Source organism: Micropterus dolomieu, linkage group LG23 (genome assembly GCF_021292245.1).
Source record: "Micropterus dolomieu isolate WLL.071019.BEF.003 ecotype Adirondacks linkage group LG23, ASM2129224v1, whole genome shotgun sequence".
NCBI classification, from domain to species: Eukaryota; Metazoa; Chordata; class Actinopteri; order Centrarchiformes; family Centrarchidae; genus Micropterus; species Micropterus dolomieu.
The window spans coordinates 2403808-2428426 of NC_060172.1; the positions used below are offsets into that span (position 1 = coordinate 2403808).

At 41.8% G+C, this 24619-nt stretch overlaps 2 protein-coding genes and 1 long non-coding RNA gene across 8 annotated transcripts in view; 1 reads left to right on the forward strand and 2 right to left on the reverse strand.

The window, feature by feature from the left end:
- On the forward strand, positions 1–21294 carry xpot (exportin, tRNA (nuclear export receptor for tRNAs)). Of its 4 annotated transcripts, none has more exons than XM_046038991.1 (26): positions 1–159; positions 3513–3669; positions 3988–4070; positions 4180–4236; positions 4333–4402; positions 5379–5609; positions 6974–7158; positions 7593–7761; positions 8461–8697; positions 8938–8985; positions 9210–9248; positions 9337–9399; positions 9498–9622; positions 9699–9843; positions 9934–10053; positions 10147–10241; positions 11374–11443; positions 11528–11766; positions 11954–12239; positions 12363–12552; positions 13735–13851; positions 13940–14055; positions 14147–14194; positions 14298–14369; positions 16273–16329; positions 16565–21294. In XM_046038991.1, exons 2-26 carry the CDS (start codon positions 3583–3585, stop codon positions 16589–16591), a joined length of 2976 nt encoding a protein of 991 aa, XP_045894947.1. In that variant the 5' UTR covers positions 1–159; positions 3513–3582; the 3' UTR covers positions 16592–21294. The 4 variants fall into 4 exon arrangements, with proteins under 4 accessions (XP_045894947.1, XP_045894949.1, XP_045894950.1 ...); XM_046038992.1 differs by having other exon boundaries at positions 3–159; positions 5379–5597; XM_046038993.1 differs by lacking the exon at positions 8938–8985.
- LOC123962730 lies at positions 6508–14956 on the reverse strand. 3 transcript variants are annotated; one of them, XR_006823046.1, is made up of 4 exons: positions 14854–14956; positions 13934–14080; positions 13663–13844; positions 6508–6605 (listed from the first exon to the last, which is right to left on the reverse strand). It is a non-coding gene; the product is annotated as an uncharacterized LOC123962730 (long non-coding RNA). The 3 variants fall into 3 exon arrangements; XR_006823047.1 differs by lacking the exon at positions 6508–6605 and adding an exon at positions 11819–12586 and having other exon boundaries at positions 13691–13844; XR_006823045.1 differs by lacking the exon at positions 6508–6605 and adding an exon at positions 11819–12586.
- The window catches only part of rtcb (RNA 2',3'-cyclic phosphate and 5'-OH ligase), an 8727-nt gene continuing 5200 nt past the window's right edge, over positions 21093–24619 (reverse strand). Inside the window, exons 8-12 of the mRNA XM_046038996.1 lie at positions 24215–24390; positions 23191–23379; positions 23005–23115; positions 22279–22398; positions 21093–22151 (exon numbers count right to left, since the gene is read on the reverse strand). Of these exons, the coding sequence (XP_045894952.1) occupies positions 22044–22151; positions 22279–22398; positions 23005–23115; positions 23191–23379; positions 24215–24390 (704 nt within the window). The 3' untranslated portion in view covers positions 21093–22043. The remainder of the gene's footprint in view (positions 22152–22278; positions 22399–23004; positions 23116–23190; positions 23380–24214; positions 24391–24619) is intronic.

Consider the following 24619-nt stretch of genomic DNA (forward strand, 5'->3'; position numbering starts at 1 on the left):
GTGGCAGTGACCCGGATGCTAACCGAGCGGACACGCCGCTTCTTGTCGTGTGTGAATCTGAACCGACGTGCAACTGATTTCTGGAGGCTTCGCAGCGGCTCCGCGATGAGTTGACGGGACAGGAGGAGGAAACGAATGATGAATTAAGTTTTCATTAAGGTGAGCTCTCCTGAACGCGCCCTTTGTTCCGCTATTAGCTCACTTTACAAACGGCTAACGTTACGGCGGAGTTTGTCATCGTGAGATTTCCACACAGCGGCGGTGATGTGATTGACGGGCGACGTTACCGCGATAAACAAGAATAAAAACACAATAAAACCGCTTCTGCTTCCCCCCGGACTGTCAGTATACCTGTCTCTGAACGCTCCCCGGTGTTTTAGTTATTGTTACACGGTCAGGATCACCGCAGCAGTCGAGTTTAGAAGCTAGCCGGCTAACGCTAGCTTGAGTTAGCGGCTAAGTGTATGTGAGAGAAGTTGTTAGCTTGTAGCTTCGCGGTGTCAACTTTTATTTTTGAGGAGCGGTCCAACATCCGCAACACGGGTCATCTGTGTCGCTGTCTAACCACTGAAACGCTCAGTGGAGCTGTTAGCATGTGTGTTGCTAACAGCAGATAAGGTGGCTAAAGAAAGTGTTGACGCTGCGTTGCATCAGATGAAGGCTGAGCTGTCAGCCTGTATTGATCCTCCTCTTCATCAGCCTCCATAAACACGCTTTAAACGGCCGGTTGAAGTAAACACGAGCTGTCAGCGCTGATCAGGTGTGTTTCAGGTGTGTTTCTGGCCTCTAACACAGACAGGTGCTGACTCACTCTCAGCTCACCTGGATGCCACATTGTCATGATGCTTGGCTAAAACCCCCCGAGCACGTTACAGGAGGCCACAGCAGCTACATCTGCTGCGATTAGTACAACACTTGCAGACTATTAAGTCGCCAGCTATCTTTATAATCGATTAATCAGTGAATTTTGAAGGCAAGGCAACTTTATTTGTATAGCACATTTCAACAACAAGGTAATTCAAAGTGCTTTACATAAAACATAAAAGCAACAGGGAAATATAAAAAAGTTTAAAAGCAACATAAAACAGAAGTTACAGTGTTACAATCAGGGTTAAAAGAGTTAAATGGAAAATAATAAAAAGCTAAAAACAAAGACAAAGTAAACAGGACAGTAAAAGTTATCAGTAAAAAGAAAAATCTTAAATATTTAATTAAATTAATGGTAAAAAGAAAAGTCTTCAGTCTTAATTTAAAAGAACTGACAGTTTCAGCAGACCTGCAGTTATCTGGGAGTTTGTTCCAGATATACGGAGCATAATAACTGAACGCTGCTTCTCTATGTTTAGATTTGACTCTGGGGACAGAAAGCAGACCTGATCCCAGACGACCTGAGAGGTCTGGATGGTTCGTAACGAAGCAGAAGATCAGAAATGTATTTTGGCCCTAAACCATTTAGTGCTTTATAAAATAACAGCAGGATTTTGAAATCAGTTCTTTGACTTACAGGAAGCCAATGTAAAGACCTCAGAGTGATGTGATCCACCTTTTGGGTCTTAGTGAGGACTCGAGCAGCAGCGTTCTGAATCAGCTGCAGCTGTCTGATGGATTTCTTAGGGAGCCCTGTAAGGACACTGTTACAGTAGTCGAGTCGACTGAAGATAAATGCATGGATAAGTTTTTCCAGGTCCTGCTGAGACATAAGTCCTTTAATCCTTGATAAATTCTTCAGGTGATAGTAGGCTGACTTTGTAATTGTCTTAATGTGGCTCCTCAAATACAGGTCTGAGTCCATGACTACACCAAGATTTCTGGCTTGATTTGTGGTTCTTAACATTACAGATTGAAGTCGAGCACTGACTTTCAATCGTTCCTCCCTGGCTCCAAAAACAATAACTTCAGTTTTATCTTTGTTTAATTGAAGAAAATTCTGGCACATCCAATCGTTGACCTGCTCAATACAGTTACTCAGCGCCTGTATGGGATCATAGTCCCCTGGTGAAATGGTTATGTAAATAAAGAAAAAAGAAAAAACAGCTTCTTAAATGTGAATAATTTCTGGTTTCTTTCCTCTGTGACAGTAAACTGAATATATTTGAGTTGTGGACAAAAAAGATGGTTTAACAGATAGATTAATCAATTTGTTGTTAGGTTCAGAAAATGGTGATAAATATCAATCAGTGTTTCCCCAAAGCTCAAGATGACGTCCTCAAATGTCTTGTTTTGTCCACGACCCAAATATATTCAGTTTGCTGTCCCAGAGGAGGAAAGAAATGATGCCTGCCTTTGGTCTGAGAGACCCGGTTCAACTCTCCACTGTGACACATCCACCAAAGTGTCCCTGAGCAGGACACTTAACCCCTCGTTGCTCCAGAGGCGTGCGACCTCTGACATGTATCGCAATTGTAAGTCGCTTTGGATAAAAGCATCAGCTAAATGAATAAATGTAGATGTCAGTCGGTGTTTCCCCAAAAATCAAGATGATGTCCTCAAATGATTTGTTTTTGTCCTCAGCCCAAATATATTCAGTTTACTGTCCCAGCGGAGGAAAGAAACCAGAAAATATTCACATTTAATAAGCTGGAATCAGAATTTTGACGTTTTATCTTCAATGGAAAAAAAGACACAAAGCAACTAGCAAAATAACTGAAGATTAAAGTAACAGTTGGAACCTAGTGTGATTAATCAGTTGTTAGATCCAATAACTTGTAAAAAATGTCGTCTTAACCCAAAAGATATTCAGTTTACTGTCACAGAGGACAAAATAAACAAGGAAATTGTGAAAATTAGGGCTTCAACTAATGATTATTTTCATAATTGATTAATCTGTCCATTTTTTTCTCAATTAATGAATTAGTCGTTAGGTCCAGAAAATGGGATAAAGTGTTGATCAGTGTTCCTCCAACGTCTTGTTTTGTCCACGACCCAAATATATTCAGTTTGCTGTCACAGAGGAGGAAAGACACCAGAAAACATTCACATTTAAGAAGCTGCAATCAGAGAATTTGAATCTTTTTTGTCTTTAAAAAAGGACTGAAAACAATTAATTGATTATCAAAATAGTTGGTAATTAATTTTATAGTTGACAACTATCAGGTCTGTGACAACAAAAGGGGGCTGTGCAACAGACTTGATATTATTGTAGGGCCACGCTGCCCGACTCTACTTCCCACTGAGGTTTGTGAAGTGAACACTATGTGACTAAAGCCCTGGGTAAGGTGCAGAGATTCAACCTACACCAGTGCTGACTCACTCACATTGTTTCTGTTGGTCGCCTCACCTGGATACCACAGCTGACCACACCAGAGCTGCAACTAATGATTATTTTGATTAATCTGCAGATAACATTTGACGCTTCGTTGTACTGAACCGCAGTTTGATTTGGGTACAGAATCCTCCATGGACTGCAGCCAGTTTTTGTTTATTTGTGTTATGAAATGTAGCATAGCAGGGGCAGTAGAGATGAGAGCTCTCAGGATATTTCGCCTCAGGGGTTTTTGCTTCTTTCTCACCAGATGAGAGAAATCTGCCTGACAGCAGCAGAGAGGAGTGAACCTGCCTGGAAGGAGGAAAGCTAACCCACGGATGGCCTGCCAGTCTGTCGCTGCAGTCATGGACGAGCAGGCCCTGCTGGGGCTCAACCCAAACGCCGATGCCCGCTACAGGCAGAGGGTAACACACTGTTTGCACACAAATGGGGACCAAATGGAGGGTTAATCCTGCCATGGATTGTGTAGAGTTTAGGCCTTTCTCGCAGTTTAGACTACAGAGACAATCTGCAGTAAAATAAAGTACTCAAAGTTTTTTGCCTGCCGTGTCTCACCTTAATTATTCAAATTGTTGATGCAGAGATTTGTAAACTGGTAGTGATTCTCTGCGCCGTCTTTAGCACCGCTGCGGGAGAGGTGATAGATTAACGAGCAGGACAGCTGTGTGGCATTGTTAGAAAGCTGTGTTGATGGTTTAATATTGGTGTCTGTGGTTCCTCAGGCCATGGTATACTTTGAGCAGCTGAAGGAGTCTCAGGATGCCTGGGAGGTTTGTGCAGAGGCCCTCGCTAAAGGAATTTACAAGTGAGTTTCACGTCCACAGCTCTGATGCAGGATGAGTTGCTCCTCTTACAGCTGCTGATGGATCGATTCAGACTCGTGTGAACATGATTCAATCTGTTTGTTATTCCAGTGATGACCATGTGAAGTTCTTCTGCTTCCAAGTTCTGGAACATCAGATTAAGTTCAGGTGAGGAGGAGGAGGCGGCTCTGTTTGATGATCCTCTCTGTAGAAACGTGGGTTAGTTTCATCTGAACGACCTGAGATCTGTTGTTTGTGTTGCAGACACGCTGGTCTGAGTGCAGCTCAGCAGCAGCTCATCAGAGAGACTCTGATGAAGTGGCTCCAGTGTCAGGTACTGCACCGCATGATGTACTTCAGTTTAGAAGTACTTAGCTGAGTATTTCTGTCTTGTGATATTTTATACTTCAACTCCAGAAAACACGTGGTCAGCTTATAATAAAGTCATGATGTCTATGAAGTTAAAATTAGCTCCACCTCAGCCAACTACATGTAAATGCACCAGAATGAACAATCCAATAAAATGTAATTCATTATTAATTTAATTTAGATTTAATAGATGTCATGGACTTTTATTTGTGTCAAGCATCACAACACTGTTCAAAAGACAAAGAAAACCCAATGTGAAATAAAGGTAATAAGAACATAATAATGTGTAATATTGAGACAAGAGAGACTGTATTATGTAAAGGGTACAAACGGGCTTAAAGTTTAAATAAAACTATCTGATTTGCTGCTCTGACAAGTAGTTTTTAAACAATATGTGAGAGGACGAGTTAAAATATAAAATATATACAACTATGAGCCGATTGGTTAAACAAACTCACGGGACATTTTTCTGCATAATGAGTATTTTTACTTTTTAAACTTTTACATACGTTTTGCTGATAGTAATTCAACTGAGGTAAAAGTTTGAATGCAGAATTTTTACTTGTAATGTGAGCTGAGAAAAACTGTATAATCAGATCAACACTGAAGCGCTAACGTCTCGCACGTTTATTTATTTAAATATTAAAAAGTAGCCGCTGTGTATTTTATCAAATAAATACAGTATACACATACACTTATACAATAAAAATACTTCTTCTAAAACTCTAAGCAAGATAACCGGATAATAATAAATCACACTTAGTAAGTCGGACAGAAGAGATAAATAAATAATTTACATTATCCCACATTAAATTAGTGATTTAAAAAAAATATACGTATTTCATAGAAAGTCACAAAAAGTATTAAAAAAACAGAATAAAAACTACATGTATGTTGCTGTGAGTGCTGACGGGTTTTTTGTCCCTGATCCTTGCCTGCAGCTGATGAATGCCCACCCTGAGAAGCCGTTCATCAGGAACAAGGCGGCTCAGGTGTTCGCCCTCACCTTCGTCATGGAGTATCTGACTCTGTGGCCCAAGTTCTTCTTCGACATCCTGTCGCTGGTGGGTCTGAACCCTCACGGCGTCGACATCTACCTGAGGACGCTCATGGCCATCGACGCCGAGGTGGTGGACCGAGACATCCTCCACTCCCCTGAGGTAAGACTATGGGTAAGAAGCGCTCTTCCTCCTCACAGGCTTCCTGCTAATCCTGGAGTTTATTCGTGAATTTAGAGAGTGTGTTTGACACAAGAAAATGAAAAAATGATTCACCGATTGGACACTTTTGAATCCATACCTGTTGAATTGAGGAGCTAACAAGGAGCTAAAAGGTCCTTCAGCCCACTGTTGTGTTTCCAACGCGGTCTAAAGACAAGTGAAGGTCAGGCAAACGAACCAGCTCACATAAGTTATTACTCAAGACATCATTATTTACGTCACTATCCACGAGCAAAATGTTTATATGAACATCAGATTTGGTTGGAATATAATGAAAATAATAGGCTGGACCACTAAAAATAACTTTTTTTGTGCGAGTATAATCAAGAAACACAAGAAGTTTATAACGAGTTTAATAACAAACTGGATAAAGTAGGGATGCACCCAAATTAAAATTCTTGTCCGAAACCGAAAATAATGAAAACACAGAACAAGTACATTCACATTGTTTCCATTTATTTCGGCTTTTTTTAACCACAAATTAAATAGTCAAAATGAGCTTTTTCGTCAGTGTTTCCCACAGGATGTGGAGAGACTATGGTGGGGGGGTCCGGGGCCCAAGAGGGTCCCGTAAAGTAAATTACATGTGTCTATTTACTGTTAATGGACACATTCAGTCAGCTCGCTCTGGGCCCTTTCAGTGGATTTACCATAAAGGCTTGAATATATGTGCACTCCAAATTTAGGTGCGGTTAGCTTAATCTCCTGCTAAGAAGTCAGCCACAGATGGAGTGGATGTGCTGGGAGACAGAACGGGGTTCCTCCAGCGCCGACGGACATTAAAACACTTCCAGACGACATTAGCAGCATCTCAGCTCGCCGCTCTCATGTCCTAAGTGTTTTTATTTACCTGTTGTAATCAGCTGTTTGTTTAGGAGAAACCTCCTGACTGAAGAACGCAGCTTTGCATGCTGAAGTTCCCCGTTTCAGTCATGTTCAGCTGTCCTGCTGAAACCAGAAAAAGAGATGTTAAATGATAAAATCTTAACTGAACAATCAAAGAAAGTAAAAAGCTGCACTGGTGAGATGATAAGTGATGAGAGATGAAGACAGGAAAAGGAAGTAAAACCCACAAAGTGATGACAGATGAATGTGCAGTGATGAAAATGGTTTTGCAGGAAGGAAAGTAAAGAATGATCGATGAAAACTTGTGTGGCCGTTTCTGTCCAAATCTGAATGCTGTTGTTCATAAAAGTGGCGATCGATGATTTTTGTCCGTTGATTAATTGGCAGAAGTTAAAGACACTAATCTGAGAATCAGTATTTGAGCTCAGTTTTCTGAGCTGAGGGTTAATGGTGTCGACTCTGTCCTTCAGGAGACCCGTAGAAACACCTTAATCAAAGACGGCATGCGGGAGCAGTGCATCCCCCACCTGGTGGAGTCCTGGTTCCAGATCCTGCAGACGTACCAGCACTCCCACCCGGAGCTCACCTGTCAGTGTCTGGAGGTGGTGGGAGCCTTCGTGTCCTGGATCGACCTCAACCTCATCGCCAACGACCGGTCAGTCACCTCACGCACCAGTTTCATTAAAGATTATCTTAAAAGATTTATGTTCATAGATGCACAAAAGCATTATTGACCAATTTAGAAACTCTAGTTTGTCTGTACCAACAAGTAGCGGCAAACTCCGGCTCTCACCACTGAAGCCAGTGCTGAAGTAACGTAAACCTGCATTCTCTCTAACAGCCAGCAGGGGGCGACTCCTGCTTCCCCCTGCTGGCTGCTGGAGAGGACGCAGGTTTAAGTCGCCCCCTGAGGTTTAATGCTCTTCCAACATGGCTTCATTTCTCAGAGCCAGACATTCCTGCTTGGGTTAAGCGGTGCACAAAAAATGCACAATATAAATAAATAAATAAATAAATAACAGCTGACTGCAGGAAGTTACCGCAGCACTTTGATATTCTGACTTTTCTGTGGTTCTCTTGTGTTTCCAGCTTTGTGAACCTGCTGCTGAGCCAGATGTCGGTGGAGGAGCTCAGAGAGGAGGCCTGTGACTGCCTGTTTGAAATCGTCAACAAAGGAATGGACCCCGTGGATAAAACCAAGCTGGTGGAGTCGCTGTGCCAAGTTCTGCAGTCTGCTGGGTTCTTCAACGTGGAACAGGTTCGAGTCAAAGAACTAGATTACTGTCAAAAGATGAATAATGATAATAATAATAATCTAATTTTTGGCCAGTTTTCACATTTATTTTTTTCTCAGACTTGATTTATTGCCAAGTTGTTTTTGCACAGACAAGGAACTTGCATGCAATTTTACATGTGTAATAAAAGAATCAGATCTGATAGGTTGTGCAAACATTAATGGGGGGGGGGGCGGATCTCCTGGATGGACCTCTTCACTTCTTAAAATAATTTTCAAAGTAATTTCCTCCCACGTTTGTGGTTTCCTGGTTGCTGTTATTTGTACAGCAGTACAGTCTTTTCCTCCTCTGACTGACTGAATTAGTTTTTCTTTCTTCGTTTCTTTCCAACTTTGCGGGGTGAAAACAGTTTAAGTAGTTTCTCCGTCCTTACAGTAACATTTTAAAGCTGTAAAATCTCTTTCAATGTAGAAAACACCTTAACTAAGGAAACCTTTTAAGGGATTTTTTGAGATTGAGACTTTATGTCTTACTTCAGGAAAAACTTAGAAAGCTAAATCGTGTCACGCCACAAGAAAAGATCTGATTGTTGAAAAGCAGAATCTCAGATGAGGACGTGTCACCTGTTTATACCCAGAGGCCACGAGGTCGCATGCTTTTCCTGCTTCTTCTCACTTCCTAGATGGCTTTTTGTTTTTACTTCCCTCTTCCTGTCCCGCCAGGAGGAGGACGTGGACTTCCTGGCCAAGTTCTCGCGGCTGGTGAACGGGATGGGTCAGAGTCTGGTGCTGAGCTGGACCAAACTGGCCAAGACCGGCAACGTGAAGGACACGGCCGAGGCGCTGCAGGCCGTGGAGTCCAAGGTGCCGCTGCTGCTGCAGCTTCTGGTGCACGAGGACGACGACATCTCTGCCAACGTCGTCGGCTTCTGCTACGAATACCTGCACGTGCTCAAACAGGTGAGCTCCGCCTGGACCAATCAGAGTCCAGGAGGTTAGGAGGCATTTAAAGACTCCTCCTGGGCAAGGAAGTCCTGGAATATTATGGGATTTTAGAGACCTGGGGTGTCGATACATTGATTGAAAGAATAAAATAAATTCTGTTCTGATAATCGATGAATGATTAAAGATTTCTTCATTGTAGTTTCTCTTTCTTGTGATTGTAAATAAAACATCTTGGGTTGGCAAAACAAACTACAGGGTCCGTTGAGTAGCTGTTCTGGAGACACACAGCCTTCCTCAGCAGATGTGAGTTCGTATGGATGGAAATGTAGATGTTAATACGTTGTGGCTCTTATTTCTGTGTTGGTTGACAGTTGAGATTACAAAGTGTTCACCAGGTTTGTTTAGTAACTGGAGCTTTTGATTGTATCACATATAAATATCTTTAGGTCTGGGGGAGTTGTTTCATATACTTCATGATAACGTCTCAGCGATAAGTCGAATTGATGTATTTTCTTTTGCTTCTGCAGCTTCCCCAACTGACAGACCAGCAGAAGACGAACATAGAGGTGAGTCTCTGACCGTAAACGATGAAATCAAAGATCAAACACACGAGGATTGAAAAATGCTGACGCTCTGCCTGCCTTTCCACCACAGGCCATCATGCTCGCTGTCATGAAGAAACTGACGTACGACGACGAGTACAACTTTGAAAACGAGGTGAGTTACAGTTTTTTTTATTTGCCGCTGACTGTCGTCGTCTGTGACGCTCTTAAGGAACGTGAAACCGCAGCAGACGCTCTGGTTGTGTTTGTCAGGGCGAGGACGAGGCCATGTTTGTGGAGTACAGGAAGCAGCTGAAGATGCTGCTGGATCGTCTGGCGCAGGTGTCTCCTGAGCTGCTGCTGGAGGCCGTGCGACGGGTCTTCACCAACACCATGCAGTAAGAGCTCGCTCTCGCTCACTCACTCATTTCTTTAGAGAAATAATAAAACATCGGCGCCGTCTTTGTGTTTCAGGAGCTGGCAGACGGCGCCGTTCATGGAGGTGGAGGTGGCCATCAGGCTGCTGTACATGATGGGCGAGGCCCTGCCAGCATCTCACGGCGCTCATTTCACCGGAGACACGGCAAAGACGAGCGCCCTGCAGGACATGATGAGGACGGTGGGTCACATGACTCTTCTGATGAATGTTCCGTTCAGCTGTTTCCTGTGTTTTCGCCACACTGAAACTGTTTTCTCTCTGAATCCTCAGCTGGTGTCCTGCGGCGTCAGCAGCTACCAGCACAGCTCCGTGTCTCTGGAGTTCTTCGAGACGGTCGTTCGATACGATAAATTCTTCATCGTGGAGCCTCAGCACATCCCAAACGTTCTGGTGAGTGACTTTGTTTTTAGCAGGTTATGAAAAGAAAAGTGTGGATGAGGTTTGTTTTGTGCTCCGTGTGACCCGTGTTGTGTTCGCTGCCAGATGGCGTTTCTGGACCAGAGAGGACTGAGACACAACAGCCCAAAGGTCCGCAGCAGGGTGGCCTACCTCTTCTCCAGATTCGTCAAAACATTACAGTGAGTCCAGCTGCAGTCATTTACCACCAGGTGGACAAAATAACAGAAACACCTCAACACTGATCACAGCAAAAACCAAGCAAGAAGAGCTTCACCAAGTTTTATTAAAGGTGGGGTACGTTACTGTAATAGCTGCCAGAAATGATGCACTCGTCAGGAGAGAACGGCGTTAAGAAACGTTTGATGTTCTGTAGAACCTCTGATAAATGTGCAGAAACACGGGAGTTCAAAAGTTGAGAGACTTGATTTATTATTTATTTTAGCCAGTGGCGTAAAGAAACTTTATATGTTTGTTAAAAACATTATTATTAATATTATCATCCATCTTGGGTTAATGAAACTAGTTGCGGGGGGGCAAGGTGTAGTGAGTAAACACTAATAAAAAGAAATTAATAAAGAATTAAAATGATGAAATAATGAAATGTGTATCGGTGTGTATCGTATTTGTATTGACAGCAGGTTACTTTAGGTAATTTCCCACCTTAGTTTAGTGTTTATTTACTACTTGAATCTGCTCTTCTCCCCACACTCGCACACCTACCCTGCACCTCTGGTCTCACATGCACCGCATGTGGATTGAAAACCGAAAGTAACGTTATTGAGTGACATCTGCAGTGATGCGTTCACTGTCGCTCCGTAACATATCATTTCCTGTTTGTCTTTTAACTTAATATCAGATGGCATCTCTCTCTGTGTTTCTCTGCAAAATGCTAAAGTGGGTTGCCAGGTACGGTCACAGGTGCAAATATACCTGGCCAACCCGCCCATGTATTTTGTAAATATTACACCTTCGACCAAATTTATTGTCTACCAGCTGTGTGGGGGGAAAAAACGTGGGGCAAAACCGAGCCGTGGATTTGGTGTATGGACACACCCCTATAACACAGAGATAATAATATATATTATATATAATAATGTTTCTGGCTGTTTCTAGTTACAGTCGCAGGTAAAAGTCTGTGAACCCTTTGGAATGAGATCTGATCTTCCTCTAAGTCACAACATACTTTTTCCATCCTGCGCTGTGATTCTTACTCAGCGTGTTCAATAAAGACATCAAAACATATAATTGTTTGTGTGGTTTTAGTTTAATTCCTGACTGTGTGTTGACTTCACTGAACCTCTGTGTCAACAGTAAACACATGAATGCCTTTGTGGAGGACATCCTGACCCGGATCCAGGACCTGCTTGAACTGGCTCCTCCTGTAAGTGTCAACGCGTCATCCCTCTCAGAGTTAACAGCGTGTCTCCGTCAGCCCTCAGCACTGATGCGGTTTCCTTCTGTCCAGGAGAACGGCTTCCCGGCGCTGCTGACCAGCGACGACCAGCTGTTCATGTTTGAGACGGCGGGCATTCTGATCGTGAACGGAGACAGCCCCGTAGAGAGGAAGCAGGCGCTGATGAGGAGCCTGCTGCTGCCGCTGCTGGACGCCTTCCGCCTGCTGCTCGCCAAACTGCCGCAGGAGACGGAGGAGGAGCGGAAGGCCGTCCTCGCAGACTGCCTGAGCCACGCTGTCGGGTTCGCCAGGTGAGGATCCAACCTGCCGTCACGTTTTAAAGAGTCGCTCAGAGACGGGGGTTTTTTTTTTTTTTTAGATTGTGGCTTTTTATTTTCTTTGTTTCAACATTTCAAGCTCGCCAGCGGGAGTCTTTACATGAATCAGGCAAAACAAAAGAAATTAGCTGAACGTCACGTCGTCTTTCTCTGTTTGCAGTCGGACCAGCAAGGCGTTCAGCAACAAGCAGACGGTGAAGCAGTGCGGCTGTACGGAGGTCTACCGAGACTGCCTGCAGACCTTCCTGCCTGCGCTGAGCTGCCCCGTCCAGCGGGGGGTGCTGCGCAGCTCGGTCCGCTCCTTCCTGCACCGAATGATCATCTGCTTGGAGGAGGAGGTGCTGCCCTTCATCCCCGCCGCCTCTGAACACATGCTGAAGGACTGCGAGGCCAAAGATCTGCAGGAGTTCATCCCGCTCATCAGCCAGATCACCGCCAAGTTCAAGGTACGCGGGGAAAAACTGCAGACTGGTTAGGTGTTTGGGACATGTCCGCTAAAATCACACGTTTAGAAACTGAGAGGCAGCTCTTCTTCGGGGTGATTAACGAGCTTTTTTCTGCCACGGCAGCGGCAGGTGTCTCCCTTCCTGCAGCAGGTCTTCATGCCGCTGGTGCTCGCCATCTTCGAGGTGCTGGCCAGGCCGGCGGAGGAGAACGACCAGGCGGCCGCTCTGGAGAAACAGATGCTGAGGAGGAGCTACTTCACCTTCATCCAGACCATCACAGGCAGCGGGATGAACGAGGTCATGGCCAACCAGGGTGAGTCGCTAACGGATAGCAGAACTTCTCGTTTCTGTTTAGAAAATATTTTTAATGTTAAGACGAAATTCAAGGCAGTAACCTGATGATGCTGTTGACAAACACACATCAGCACGTGAATAAAGAGAATAACTCAGGAGTGACTCCTGTAAACCAGATAAAACAGTCAGTCTGGGAGCTTTTGAGATTTAGTTTAGGGCTGCAGCTAACGATTATTTTAGTAAGACAGTAGATAGAATTTATTCTTGTGTAACTTAGAATGAACAGATTTTTAAATGCAGTCTTGACCCTCCTGCATCTGCTCCTCAAAGACCTGAAAACACTAGGGCTGTAACAGTACATGGATTCGTACCGGACCATTTCGGGACAGGACTTTCAGAACGGTGCAAATGTGCACTGAATGTGATCTTTATGATGCCTGTTTTGTGTTTTTTTTTTTTTTTTTATATATACACACTACAACTTTTTAGATATTTGTATTTTTACTTGGGCGCCAGCCAGGGGGTAACCTGACAAGTCGTTGCGTCACAGATTCCCATGCATAAAGGATAAATGTAATATGGAAGTAAGTCTGACTCGTTTCAATGAAAATCTGAATAAAATCCTACACAGAAATCAATTTTGGTGTCAATCGGGAAAAGATATTGTCAGCAACATTTCAACAAAAGCAGGGCGTGGTTTCAACAAACAATCAGAAATAAACAAAGATACTCGGCCCCTTGGGAAGAGTTATGCTTAATAAGTTCAGCTCTTTGCACAATCAAGGCGGGAGAAAACAAAACGTCCAGCAGGAGCTCACTCAGCAGCAAACATTAATCAAAGTAATGCAGTTCAAACCAAAATCGTTCCACTCAGCCGCCTCTAAATTCTTACAGTAGTACCTGCTGACCGGTCAGTCAGTCAATGAACTCGCCTGTGAGTCAGGCACGTTACGTTTTCCTCCGTGGTGATCTCCACATCTTAGCCCCGCTTGCACCAACGCCTAACTTGACTTTACGCCTGTTTAAACTATGAATTACGCTGATCGCCGGACTTCCGACCAGACACGCCGATAAATTCTTTCACATTCTTTTAGCTAAGACCACAGACGGAGATTGATTTGACTGATACCTGAAATGATGAAGAGTTGTAGGCAAACCTTCCTGCTGGAGCACAGCTGCAGTTATTTGTTCTTGTTTTCAGGAGCGGAGAACATCGAGCGAGTTGTGTTCACCATCATCCAGGGAGCCGTGGACTTCCCCGACCCCGTCGCTCAGAAAACCTGCTTCATCATCCTCTCCAAGCTGGTGGAGCTGTGGGGTGAGAAGAGAAGTCTTTACAACTGCGCCCCCCTTTTTCCTTCAGCGTTTCTCTCTCTTTAAGTTCTGTCTTCTGATCAAACCTGCAGGAGGGAAAGATGGCATGGTGGGTTTCCCCGACTTCATCTACAAACACATCGTTCCTGCGTGTTTCCTGGCTCCTCTCAAACCGACCTTTGACCTCTCGGACGCTCAGACGGTCCTGGTAGGTCTCTCCACCAGACTCCATTCTGCAAACAGGAGATTTTGACTCATTCATTAACAGAAGTTAAGCAGCGCTCCTCTTTGTTTTTCAGACGCTGTCAGAGTGCGCCGTCACGCTGAAAATGATTCATCTCAAAAGGGTAAAAAGAAATTTTACACGATGAAGCTTTTAAATAATCCTCAAATTCAATAAATGAAAGAATTTCTGTCCCTTGGTTCGTTGTAAGTAACGTTTTCTTTCAGGGGCCGGAGTTTATCCAGTTCTTGCAGCAGGAGTATTTGCCCTCACTTCAGGTGTCACCGGAAATCTCACAGGTAAGACGCCAGTAAACACCAGATCAGTGCTAATGTAGCTGGCTTCCCAAGCCGGCGTCACTACAGGCTGGTAGAGCAAACTCTTCTAAATGTCCACGGCCTTTTTAGTCATCGTTGCGTCCTCTAAATGCCTGATTTTGCAGCAGCTTTTCTAAAATATTGCGATGAAAGTTTTTTGATGTTCTTGAGTGTTTTTATTTTTTTTTGTGATGAAATTGGGGGAATAAGTGAAAACTGCCACGGTAGATGTGATGTTTTTAGAATCGTAGTTGAATCATTAAACAGTCCCTCCAGGACTTGGCGGGCCTGACCCTGCATATTTAACCTCTTAACATTCCAACCAATTCAGGTCCTGGCGGCAGCTTTCGGTCTGTGCACACAGCTGCTATGTTAACTTCGTACTCATATGATCCACTGTTTGAAAGCTAAAATCCTCGTGATTCCACCAATCAAGTCACCACAGCGGGTCCAATCAGCGACTCACCTATGAAGCCTCACAGTAACTTCATCCACCGATCATTATGATTATTCCATCAGTAAATCCTCAGGGTCTGCTGTTTCATATCCGCCGGCAGACGCGGCTCGTGTGTCATTATAACCGGAATAACTCTGATTTGAATGTAAACGACTACGATAGCTTGTATTCAAATTAGCTGCTTAACTCTGACCTTTCGACTGACAGCTGATCAGACCCAATAGGAGCTCACGTGTCCCTTTCACAGCCTACAGCAGCCAATGAGAGCCCGCGCTGTAAGGAAGGGCCGGCCCCTGTTATTTCCTGGGTGGGCCGAGCCAATTGCAAGCAACCAGTCGATGACTGGCGCTTCCTGTAGCCAATAATATTCTGAAAATAACGATATCCAGCTTTAAGTAGGAAGTTCATGATCTACCAGCAAAAAACGGTAAAAAATCTGCGTCAAGCTGCTAGCTGATCCGGAGCGACGCAGCAGCAGCCGCCTGCCGCCGAGGGGCGGGGCTTTTTTAAATATACGCTAAGACAGACACTCAGAAAAACCTGTGGAAAATATTTTTCATGGTATTGGTATGAAATTTAAACTTGGACTGGGTAAGGCTTTATGCCGTGGGCCCTACAGTGTTTTCCAGCTAATAAGTCCCAGCTGTAGTCTGCATGCATTTGTTGGCAAGCATTTTCAAGCGGAAATGAAAAATATATTAGTTTTAGTGTGTTTAAACTTATATTAATCTATTCCAGTAGCTCTTACAGTCATTCTGACTTTTGGGTCAGACTCTCCAGAGTGTCTCTTTCAGAGAAACCCAAAACCAGGCAGAGACTCCAGATGGTTCAAGAACCACATTCAGTTTACTTTGGATCTGCCTTGAAGAGGCGTTTTACAGGAATTAGGTTAAACCAGCTGACCTTGATTCTTTCCTGCAGCTGACCGGGATGCAGCAGCCTACGTCTCGCCCGACGTGCTCCACGTGTTTCTAACATTTTCTCCGTATGTTTTGCGGCGGCAAAGTGTTGGACCACAACACTGCACGCTCTGCAGAACAGTTTCCCCGCTTTGAGAAGATCTGGATCCAGGTGTTCTCGGTCCTTCGCTGTTATTGTCGTAGGTAAATGTGAGACGTTGGTATCGCACACGTCTGCTGCGTCTTCTAAACAAGGATGTGAGTTTGCTGACGTGGGACAACGTTTTGCAGGAAACTGCGATGAGAGGTCAGATTTGACGCGCTGAATTCACAGGGATTTGTTGAATTTGTGTTCATAGTTGCGATCGTGACATCACAAAATCCTGGAGGGACTGTAAAAAGCGTTGACCTGACTTGTTCTACGAGTTGGAGGCTACCTGAGTGTTTTCGGACTGTTGGTCAGGTACCTGAAGGCGTCTCTCTGGGGTCTGGGTGTGTTGGTGACAGTTTGTTATGTTCTGCGTTACAGGAGCTTTGCCAAGTGGTTCAGCAGCCAGACGTCAAAGTCCTGAAAAACTACATTAAGGTACGAGTGTATTTATTACAACGGGTTTCAAAAGTGGCTGTGGGGGCTGTATTGGCTCAATTAAGGAGTGCCGCGACCATCCAGGAATTGAGCAAACTAAACAAGTCCACTAACGGGGGGTGATGGAGGGAGTCCCCTGCGTTAGAATCAACAAGGCGGTTTGGTTCTCAGCTTGTGTATCTGCTGTATTGACCACCTGGTAATACTCTTCCTTCCTTCCTTCACGTCTGTGCAGGCGTTCTTTCAGCGAGCCAAGCTGTAGGAAATGAAAACTGGAAGTTCACGGGTACTGAAAGGACACTTCACAGGAAGTGGTCGTGCACGCCACTTCACAACAAAACAAATGGAACTTAGCATAGGAGCTGCTTTTTGCACTTAAAAAGTGAATGCGTTACAAAGCCCAGTCTCTCCAAGTCGGGACAGAAGGTCGGTGGACGGACTCAACAGCCGCCGCCGAGACGAGCTGTCCACGAGGACTCGAGACGTAAAGGAGCTCGACTGATGATCAGAAATGGAGTTAAGTGAAGAACTTTTGTGGAAAGTCGTGTGATGGAAAATGGCTTTTTGAAGTAAACACAGATCTGTGGGAGAGGACACGTAATTATGGTAATTATCCCTTAAACGATCTGAACACGTCGGTTAGGATTTGTGAAACGATAGCTTTATTCTAGTCAAACCTTCACATTAGAAACCACATTTCAAAACAAGCTAGATTTGAGTTTTTTTTTTTGGGGGGGGGGGGACGTTGTTACTGCCACAGAATTGACAAAAAGGGCTGAATTGTATTATTTTTATTCAAAATGTGGCACTGATTTATTTTTTTCCTTATGTGTGGAGGAATAGATGGTTGATTTTAAGTTTGAAGTGAAACGTTAAGTGCTTACAGCCCGGCTCGACTTTATATTTTCCTGAATTCTCAATTTAAAAGCAGATATTATCTCAACCACTCTTTTATATTTGTTACCTGATGGGATGTAGATACTCCAGTTTCGGCCCTCTTATGATAAAATTAAAAGATAATAATCCATGGAATATTTTTGTTTCCTAAAAATATGACCAATATGTTGGGCTGTTTTTAATTTCAGATGGAAATGAACAGAAAATAGAGGAACAAAATGTAAATAAGAGAATAAGATGTTAAAAAATGTAAATAAGTTCCTAGGTTAAGTTTAAAAAGAATCTTCATTCCCATCTGGAAACTAAATATGGAAGCCCATCTCTGCCAGAAAATTGAAACAAAAGATTAAAAGTTAGATACGATAAAAAATACTCCATAAAAAGTCAGAATTATGAGTTTCTAGGTTCATAATTTTGACTTGGTAGCTCACTAATTTGGACCTTTTTTAAATCTCATAATTGTGACTTCTAAAGTCAGAATTCTCTGTTAAAATCTCATTATTTTGACATTCCAGTATTTTTTATTTGATTTATAATATTTTTGACTGACACTCATAATTATGACTTAAAGTTTAACTTAAAATTCCAAGTCTCAAAATTGCAATTTAGCATTAAATCTTTTTTGATTTGATCTTGAAATCTAATTTTGAATAAAATCCTAATTTTAATGACTTGCTATGAGTATATTTATTACTTTTTTTTCCTTCGTATTTTTCACTTAGCAAATCTCATAAGTTTGACTCTGTATCTCTTAAAATTAATTGATTTCAGATTGTTTTAGTAAACGGTCAAAATTTTCAGTTACTATCTCATAATTTGACCTTTGAAAAATAATTGTGACATAAAATTCAATATTTTACTCATACTGTTGACTTTCATTTATATTTTTAGGATCTCAAAATTTTGACTTGTCAGAATTGTGACGTAAGTCAAATATTATGAATTTTTTTTTTTTTTTTTAATGTACTAAATCTCACAATTATGACTTAAAACGTCATAAATTTGACTTAATTAGATTAATTTTAATTTCAGTGCGGAGAAGCACAACGGACTACCTAACATTTAATCTATTTGTTTTTTCCTTTCTTGGCAGTAATGAGCTTCCAGAGTAATACATAAACTCGTTTATAGGAATAATTCATGTACAGCTCATGTAAAAAAAAAAAAAACAATGTGCTTGTGTACAGAAGCAGCTCAATGAATTTTACATTGACGCATTTGTGACAATTCAGGATGATCGACTTAATTGATTATGCAACGCTTTACTGTGAGCAATACTGTGAAGGAGCTGTCAAACAGTATCAAACCCAATCAGTGTAAGATGATAAGTGTAAACATTGTGTCTGACTATTTTTGCTGATGTAAAAACACAAATTCACATTTCAACCAAGACTCTGTACAGATATTTCAGATGTTCTTTAACACTTTGGATCTTGTGTCGACCCACATTGTTCTGTTTGACTGTACATCTATCTCAGTTACTGTTTCCACTGTTGAAATCAATTTGTGATGTTCAGTGCATTCATTTTAATTTGGTTAATCTGATTAACAGTTTTCCTTTGGGCTTTAAAGTTCTTATTTCCCAGAAACCTCCCAGAAAAAAGTGCCTGAAACTTGAGTGTTGGCGCTCAATTAAATGTGGTCATGCAGGCATTTAAATAAAGCTAGTTTAAAGTCTTAAAGGTGGTGGTCTACGTTTTTCTCATTGTCAACAAATCCCACAAATGTCAGTCAATCTCTAAGTACTCCTTATGGCCTATTGGTTCCAAATATTTAATAAACTCACAAAAATATAGTTCATTTCATTTAAAAAGCCTCAAACAGGAGGAAATTGTGCTTTTTGGGGACTATTTTCACAAGTGGATGAGTACACATTTGGATTAGCACAGTATTTGTAAGCAGGATCAGTTCATTGTTGGTTTGTCTCTGTACATGGGATTTCTTGACAAGAAGGAATTAATGGAATATCACCAAAACGTATCCTTCCAACATATTTAATAATAATAAACCTCTTAAATGCAACACGTCAGGATGAAATTGGTTTGTGTGCGTCCTCTTTAATGGATTTCTATGTGCAAGATTATGGAGCATCAATTTTAAAAGGGAACCAAATTCGGACATTGACCTGAAATTTTTTTTTCCATGCATAATAATTAAGTTAACTTTAATATTGAGCTTGTAAACAGTAGTTTGACTAAATAACTTTAAGATCCACTTACTAGCTAAAACTCAATGTAACAAAATTGCTTCGAAACCTTATTTTATATAAGGTTTTATGAATATTTATGAAATGTGGTTGTTAGCGGTCTCCTGGGGTCAGAAGACTAGATCGATGTTAATTACATCTCTACATAGATCGGTTTAGCTTAGCACCAAGACTGGAAGCAGTGGGAAAGTGCTAGCCAAGTTCCATCAAAGGATTAAAATTCACCTTCAAACAATTCCAAAGCTGTCGTGATTTAAATGTTATAATTTGGTTAGCGAAGAAGCTAGTCACCAATCCATGTAAGTTTGCTTAGTGTTGTTGGTCAACAGATACTAAAGAGCTCCAATGCTAACTGCTAATGTTACCACAATGTCTTTACATTTCTGTTTCTTATCCTTTTCAACTAAATATGCACATATGTTGATGGAGCTAGGCTAGCAGTTTAACTAGCTTTCCGGTCTTTATAGATGTCATATACCAGGGTTTGTTTAGCCTAGCTTAGCACAAACATCTAGCATAACATTAGGTATGCAAGCTGGTTGTAGCATGTTTAGAGTAGTTTTAGCTTTGTTCCTTTTTAAAAGGAATAGTTGAACGATTCAGGAAATGTTCATAACAACATCTGGCTATAAACACCTAACACCATGTGTCTACCAGTATTTTCTGCTAAGCTTGGCTAAAAAATTGCACTGTAATCTACAACAACTAGCTAACTAACAGCTTGCTTAATGTTGACTCACTGTTTGTAGCAACAAAACAACCAGATACTGTCTATCTGTTAGCTGTTTTGTGGATTCAGGGTTAGTAGTTTGTCCCTGCTGGACTTTTCTCTGTACTGTAGACCAGACATTTATATTTAACCCCACAGCTATCGGCTCCTAAATCACACCGTCTTGTCTTTACATTTCTATTTATGTGAATCGGACAGCTTTAGAGGGTGGATTTGTTTTTGATGGAGCTAGGCTAACAGTTTCCCACTTCTTCCAGTCTTTGTGCTACAACAGCTAACTACTCACAAAAAGCTTAATGTTGGAGATTGCTGTACAGTAACTATCCATAAGTCATGATATTTCACTGTCTAGTGGTTTCACCCTGCTTTGTGCTAAGCTAGGCTAAACACGTCCTTGATCCATCTCTGTATGAGATGAAACTGATTTCCATCTTGTCTCTGAACATAAAGGCAATGTGAAGAATTCTTATCTCATGTTCTGAATCAGGATGTGCTTAGCTTAGCATAATGACTGGAAGCAAGGAGAAACAGCTAGCCTAGCTCTGTCTAAAGTTCAAAATACACATATGAACACCTGTAAAGCTCACTGATTAACATGCAAAAAATGTAAAAACCACAATTTGTGGTTTTAGGTGGACTTCAGGCCCTCTAAGTATATTTCCCCTCAAATATTTAAGTATAATTTTTAGGTTTTGCCTACTAACACTAAAATCTGCACTTAATTCACCTGTAAATGTAATTTACATGAACCAAGTGAAATCACCTTGACCGGTAAATCAAGTTCCTCATCATACTGTTGTAATATTCACGCAGACACTAGAAGCCATTTTTCTTCAGTAAACCCACTAAAGTACAATGAGCTGTTTTAAAAGGAACTGACATAAAAATGAAGACACCAGATTATTTTTCAAAAGCATGACCACTTGAAAATCAGTTTCATATGTTTATTGATGATTATTAAGGTTGTTGCAGCCTGCTTTTACTTTCTTCAGCAGAGAGGTTTGCGCATATAAAAACTTTTCATTTGCCAAATGAATCAATTTGTTCTGACGGTGAAATGTGTTGATTTATTTTTTTGATATGGCGATAAACTTTCTGTTAGAACCAATAAAGTGTTTACTTATCATGAGAACTTCCTGCTGTGTTTATTGCTTCACAGCCAAACAGAAGTGTGTTTATGGCCATGTGGATAAAAGGCACATCAACAACAGCGAAGTGATGTCACATGGTTACCATCAAATCTCTGGAACGGTCCTCTGCTGAAAACCAGCTGTACAGTTTACAGATTTTAACAACCTATTTGGTTGCTTAGGTATGCGGACGTGTTGCTCAGAGGGAAACATTGTACTTCACTACAGTTTCCTGAAAGCTTTAGTTACTTTGCAGATTCAGATTTTACATCAAATATAATCCTTGTTTAAAGCTTTTCGTCTTCTGACCACAAAAACAGCGTCCAGCCGTGTCTCCTCGTCATGTTTCAGATGTCTCGAGTTGTTTTCAGTTCCTCCAAAGATAAAAGTCCAAAAACTGAAAAAAAAACTGATTCTTCTTCTTTCCTCTCATTAATCATCTCATGACCCCTCAGATTTATCTGGTGACCCTAAATCACATTAAATTCAGTTTTAAGTGATCACCTTTATTTGGATCACAGAACACAAACAAAACTTTCCTTTCAGGTTTGAAATCTCATTTTCAATCAAATTTTTTCTCTCTGCTCAGATGCATTTTCTTTAACATAAATTCATTCCAAAACAAAATCAAAATAATAGGAAGAATATCTATCTGCTTTTCACGATTCCAGTACACGAGCTGGTTGTGTTTTTAACATAATGAGTTCCTTTGTTTGGTGCAAATTGTCTTTAGAAGTCGAGTCGTGCTGCTTCAGCCTTTAATCACAGCGATGGGTCTCAGTTTGATCGCCTTCTTACTGATTCCAGCGTCGTGACACGTGTTGACGACGTCTGTCACGTTTTTGTACGATTCAGGAGCCTGAAAACAAAACAAAAATAATTGATGACGCCAGTAATAATTCTTGATTGGCTATATACAGAAGATCTTTTGTGCAAAAAAGATTTAGATTGAAAATAAACAGAAACTCAGAATCTTTAAAACTCGCCTCCTCCATGACCAGTTTAGGTGAAGCCACCCGGATGGCGATTCCCTTGTCGGCCAGTTTGTCCAGGACGTCCTGGAAGTCCAGGTTCCTGCGGGACTTGGCTCGAGACAGAGCGCGACCCTGAAACAGCAAACAGAAAATAAATGAATGTGCTGAAAAAAACAACCGGAGTTCAGATCAGCTTTAAATACCTGGCGAGTTCTTTGGTCAAATGTTTGCTAAAATAATTTATTTTCTTTGTGCAGCACTTTGTAAACCTGGTTTATAAAATAGATAAATTAAACCATCAATGCTACGCTGATCAATTTATTAAATACAAAGTTGGGGATAATTTACTTTGTAAAGTAACAAAAAAACAACTGTATCAAACTCTCGTACGAAATGTCAGTACGAGAGTAGTAAATGTGATTCTAACTGTAACACGAAGCGAGCGTTCGGTGCAGCGCGTTGACATACAATGTCAATATAAACATGCGATTTCCTGTCAGGGGGACACGCCGTCCTCGACACGAAGGGATTCGAGCAAGTTGAAACTTTTGTTTAGAAAACAACCTCAATAAATGAAGCCACTGTTTAAGTTTTTTGATTTTCAGTTTCAGACACTAAAACATCAGCTACATTATGTAACTCTGGTTTATTCTGGACCCCAGAGACGTAACATCTGGGCATTAAAACAGCTGTTTTGTGAAGGTGATGAACATCATGCAGGCTGATAAAGACTCGTACCGCTCCGTGACAGGTGGTGCCGAATGTTTCCGTCATGCCTTGTTCTGTCCCCGTCAGGACGTAGCTGCAGGTTCCCATCGTCCCTCCGATCAGCACCGGCTGACCCGTCAGCTGGAAAACAACAACAAACCACGAGTCAGCACTTAAATCCTCGTGAAATAATGAAACCGCCTGAGGAGGTCGTACCTGGTAGTCTACGGGGATGAGGGGGTGGTGAGGGGGGAAAGCTCGAGTGGATCCTTTGCGGTGGACCAGCAGAGTCCTCTGCTTCCCGTCCACCATGTGCTCCTCAACTTTGGCGATGTTGTGAGAAACGTCGTAGATGACGTGCATGTCCAGGTCGTCCGGCGTGGTGCCGAACACCTTAGAGAAGGCCTGAAGGAAAACGTTATCAAGAGGTCAGTTAGATTTGAGACAAACTGCTGCTGCGAAGGACGTTTTCCTGGGTCTGTGTAACAGTATTATTATAGTAGGTTAATAGTTTTATTCGTAGTATCATAGTAGTATAATAGTGTTAGTAGTATTATTATACTAGTATAATACTACTAGTAAATATAATATAAATAGTAAAAAAGTATTAGTAGTATAATAGTATTATAACAGCATGATAGTATACTTAAACAGTATTATTAGTAGTAGTGTTATAGCAGTATAGTATTATTAGTAGTAGTGTTATAGCAGTATAGTATTATTAGTAGTAGTGTTATAGCAGTATAGTATTATTAGTAGTAGTGTTATAGCAGTATAGTATTAGTATAGTATTATTAGTAGTAGTGTTATAGCAGTATAGTATTATTATAGTATTATTATTATAGTATTATTAGTAGTAGTATTATAGCAGTATACCATTATTATAGTACTATAGTAGTATTATAGTAGTATAGTATTATAATTAGTAGTAGTAGTATAGTACTATAGTAGTATAGTATTATTATAGTATTCTATAGTATAATCGCGCCATATCTTACAGGAATACAGAGTTCGCCTGCATGTAGAAACTGTGACCTTGTTCATCTTCATCGTCCTGCAGCTCACAGACTCTGCAGGTCACTGATTATTAAGAATTAAAGATTTATTTCTTTTCTCCTCTAATTGGAGCAAATTACTTCGTGTTCCTTCATCATTTCTCTCTGGTGTTTAACGTCTCAGCATCACCCCTGAGGACGGAGCCTGAGGACGGAGCCTGAGGAGACGCCGCAGCTGCGCCTACCTGTCTGGTGAGGAAGGTCATGGACGAGCGGTTGACCCAGGCGTAGTTCCCCGCGGCCGCCATCCCCTTCAGGTAGTCCTGTCCTTCCTGTGACATGATGCGAGCGCACGCCAGCTGCCGGTCGTTCACCGTGATCTTGTCTCTTTTCATCGCCTTCTCCATGGCAACCAGAGCGTCTGTCAACAACATTCCCGCCACTTTAAGAGCGTGTGGATTCATTCATTCATGTCTGCAGACTTTTCTTTTGGCAGACACTTAAACCAGGACTGTTCTGATCCTTCTGCTTTAGTTCTGTCTTTTTTTACATTAACATTAAACTGAATTATCACTAAAGATTTGTAAATTCTTCCAGGCGCCTGTAACATCTTTCTTCTGTTTTGGGCTCCTGGCAGCTTCATACTTTGT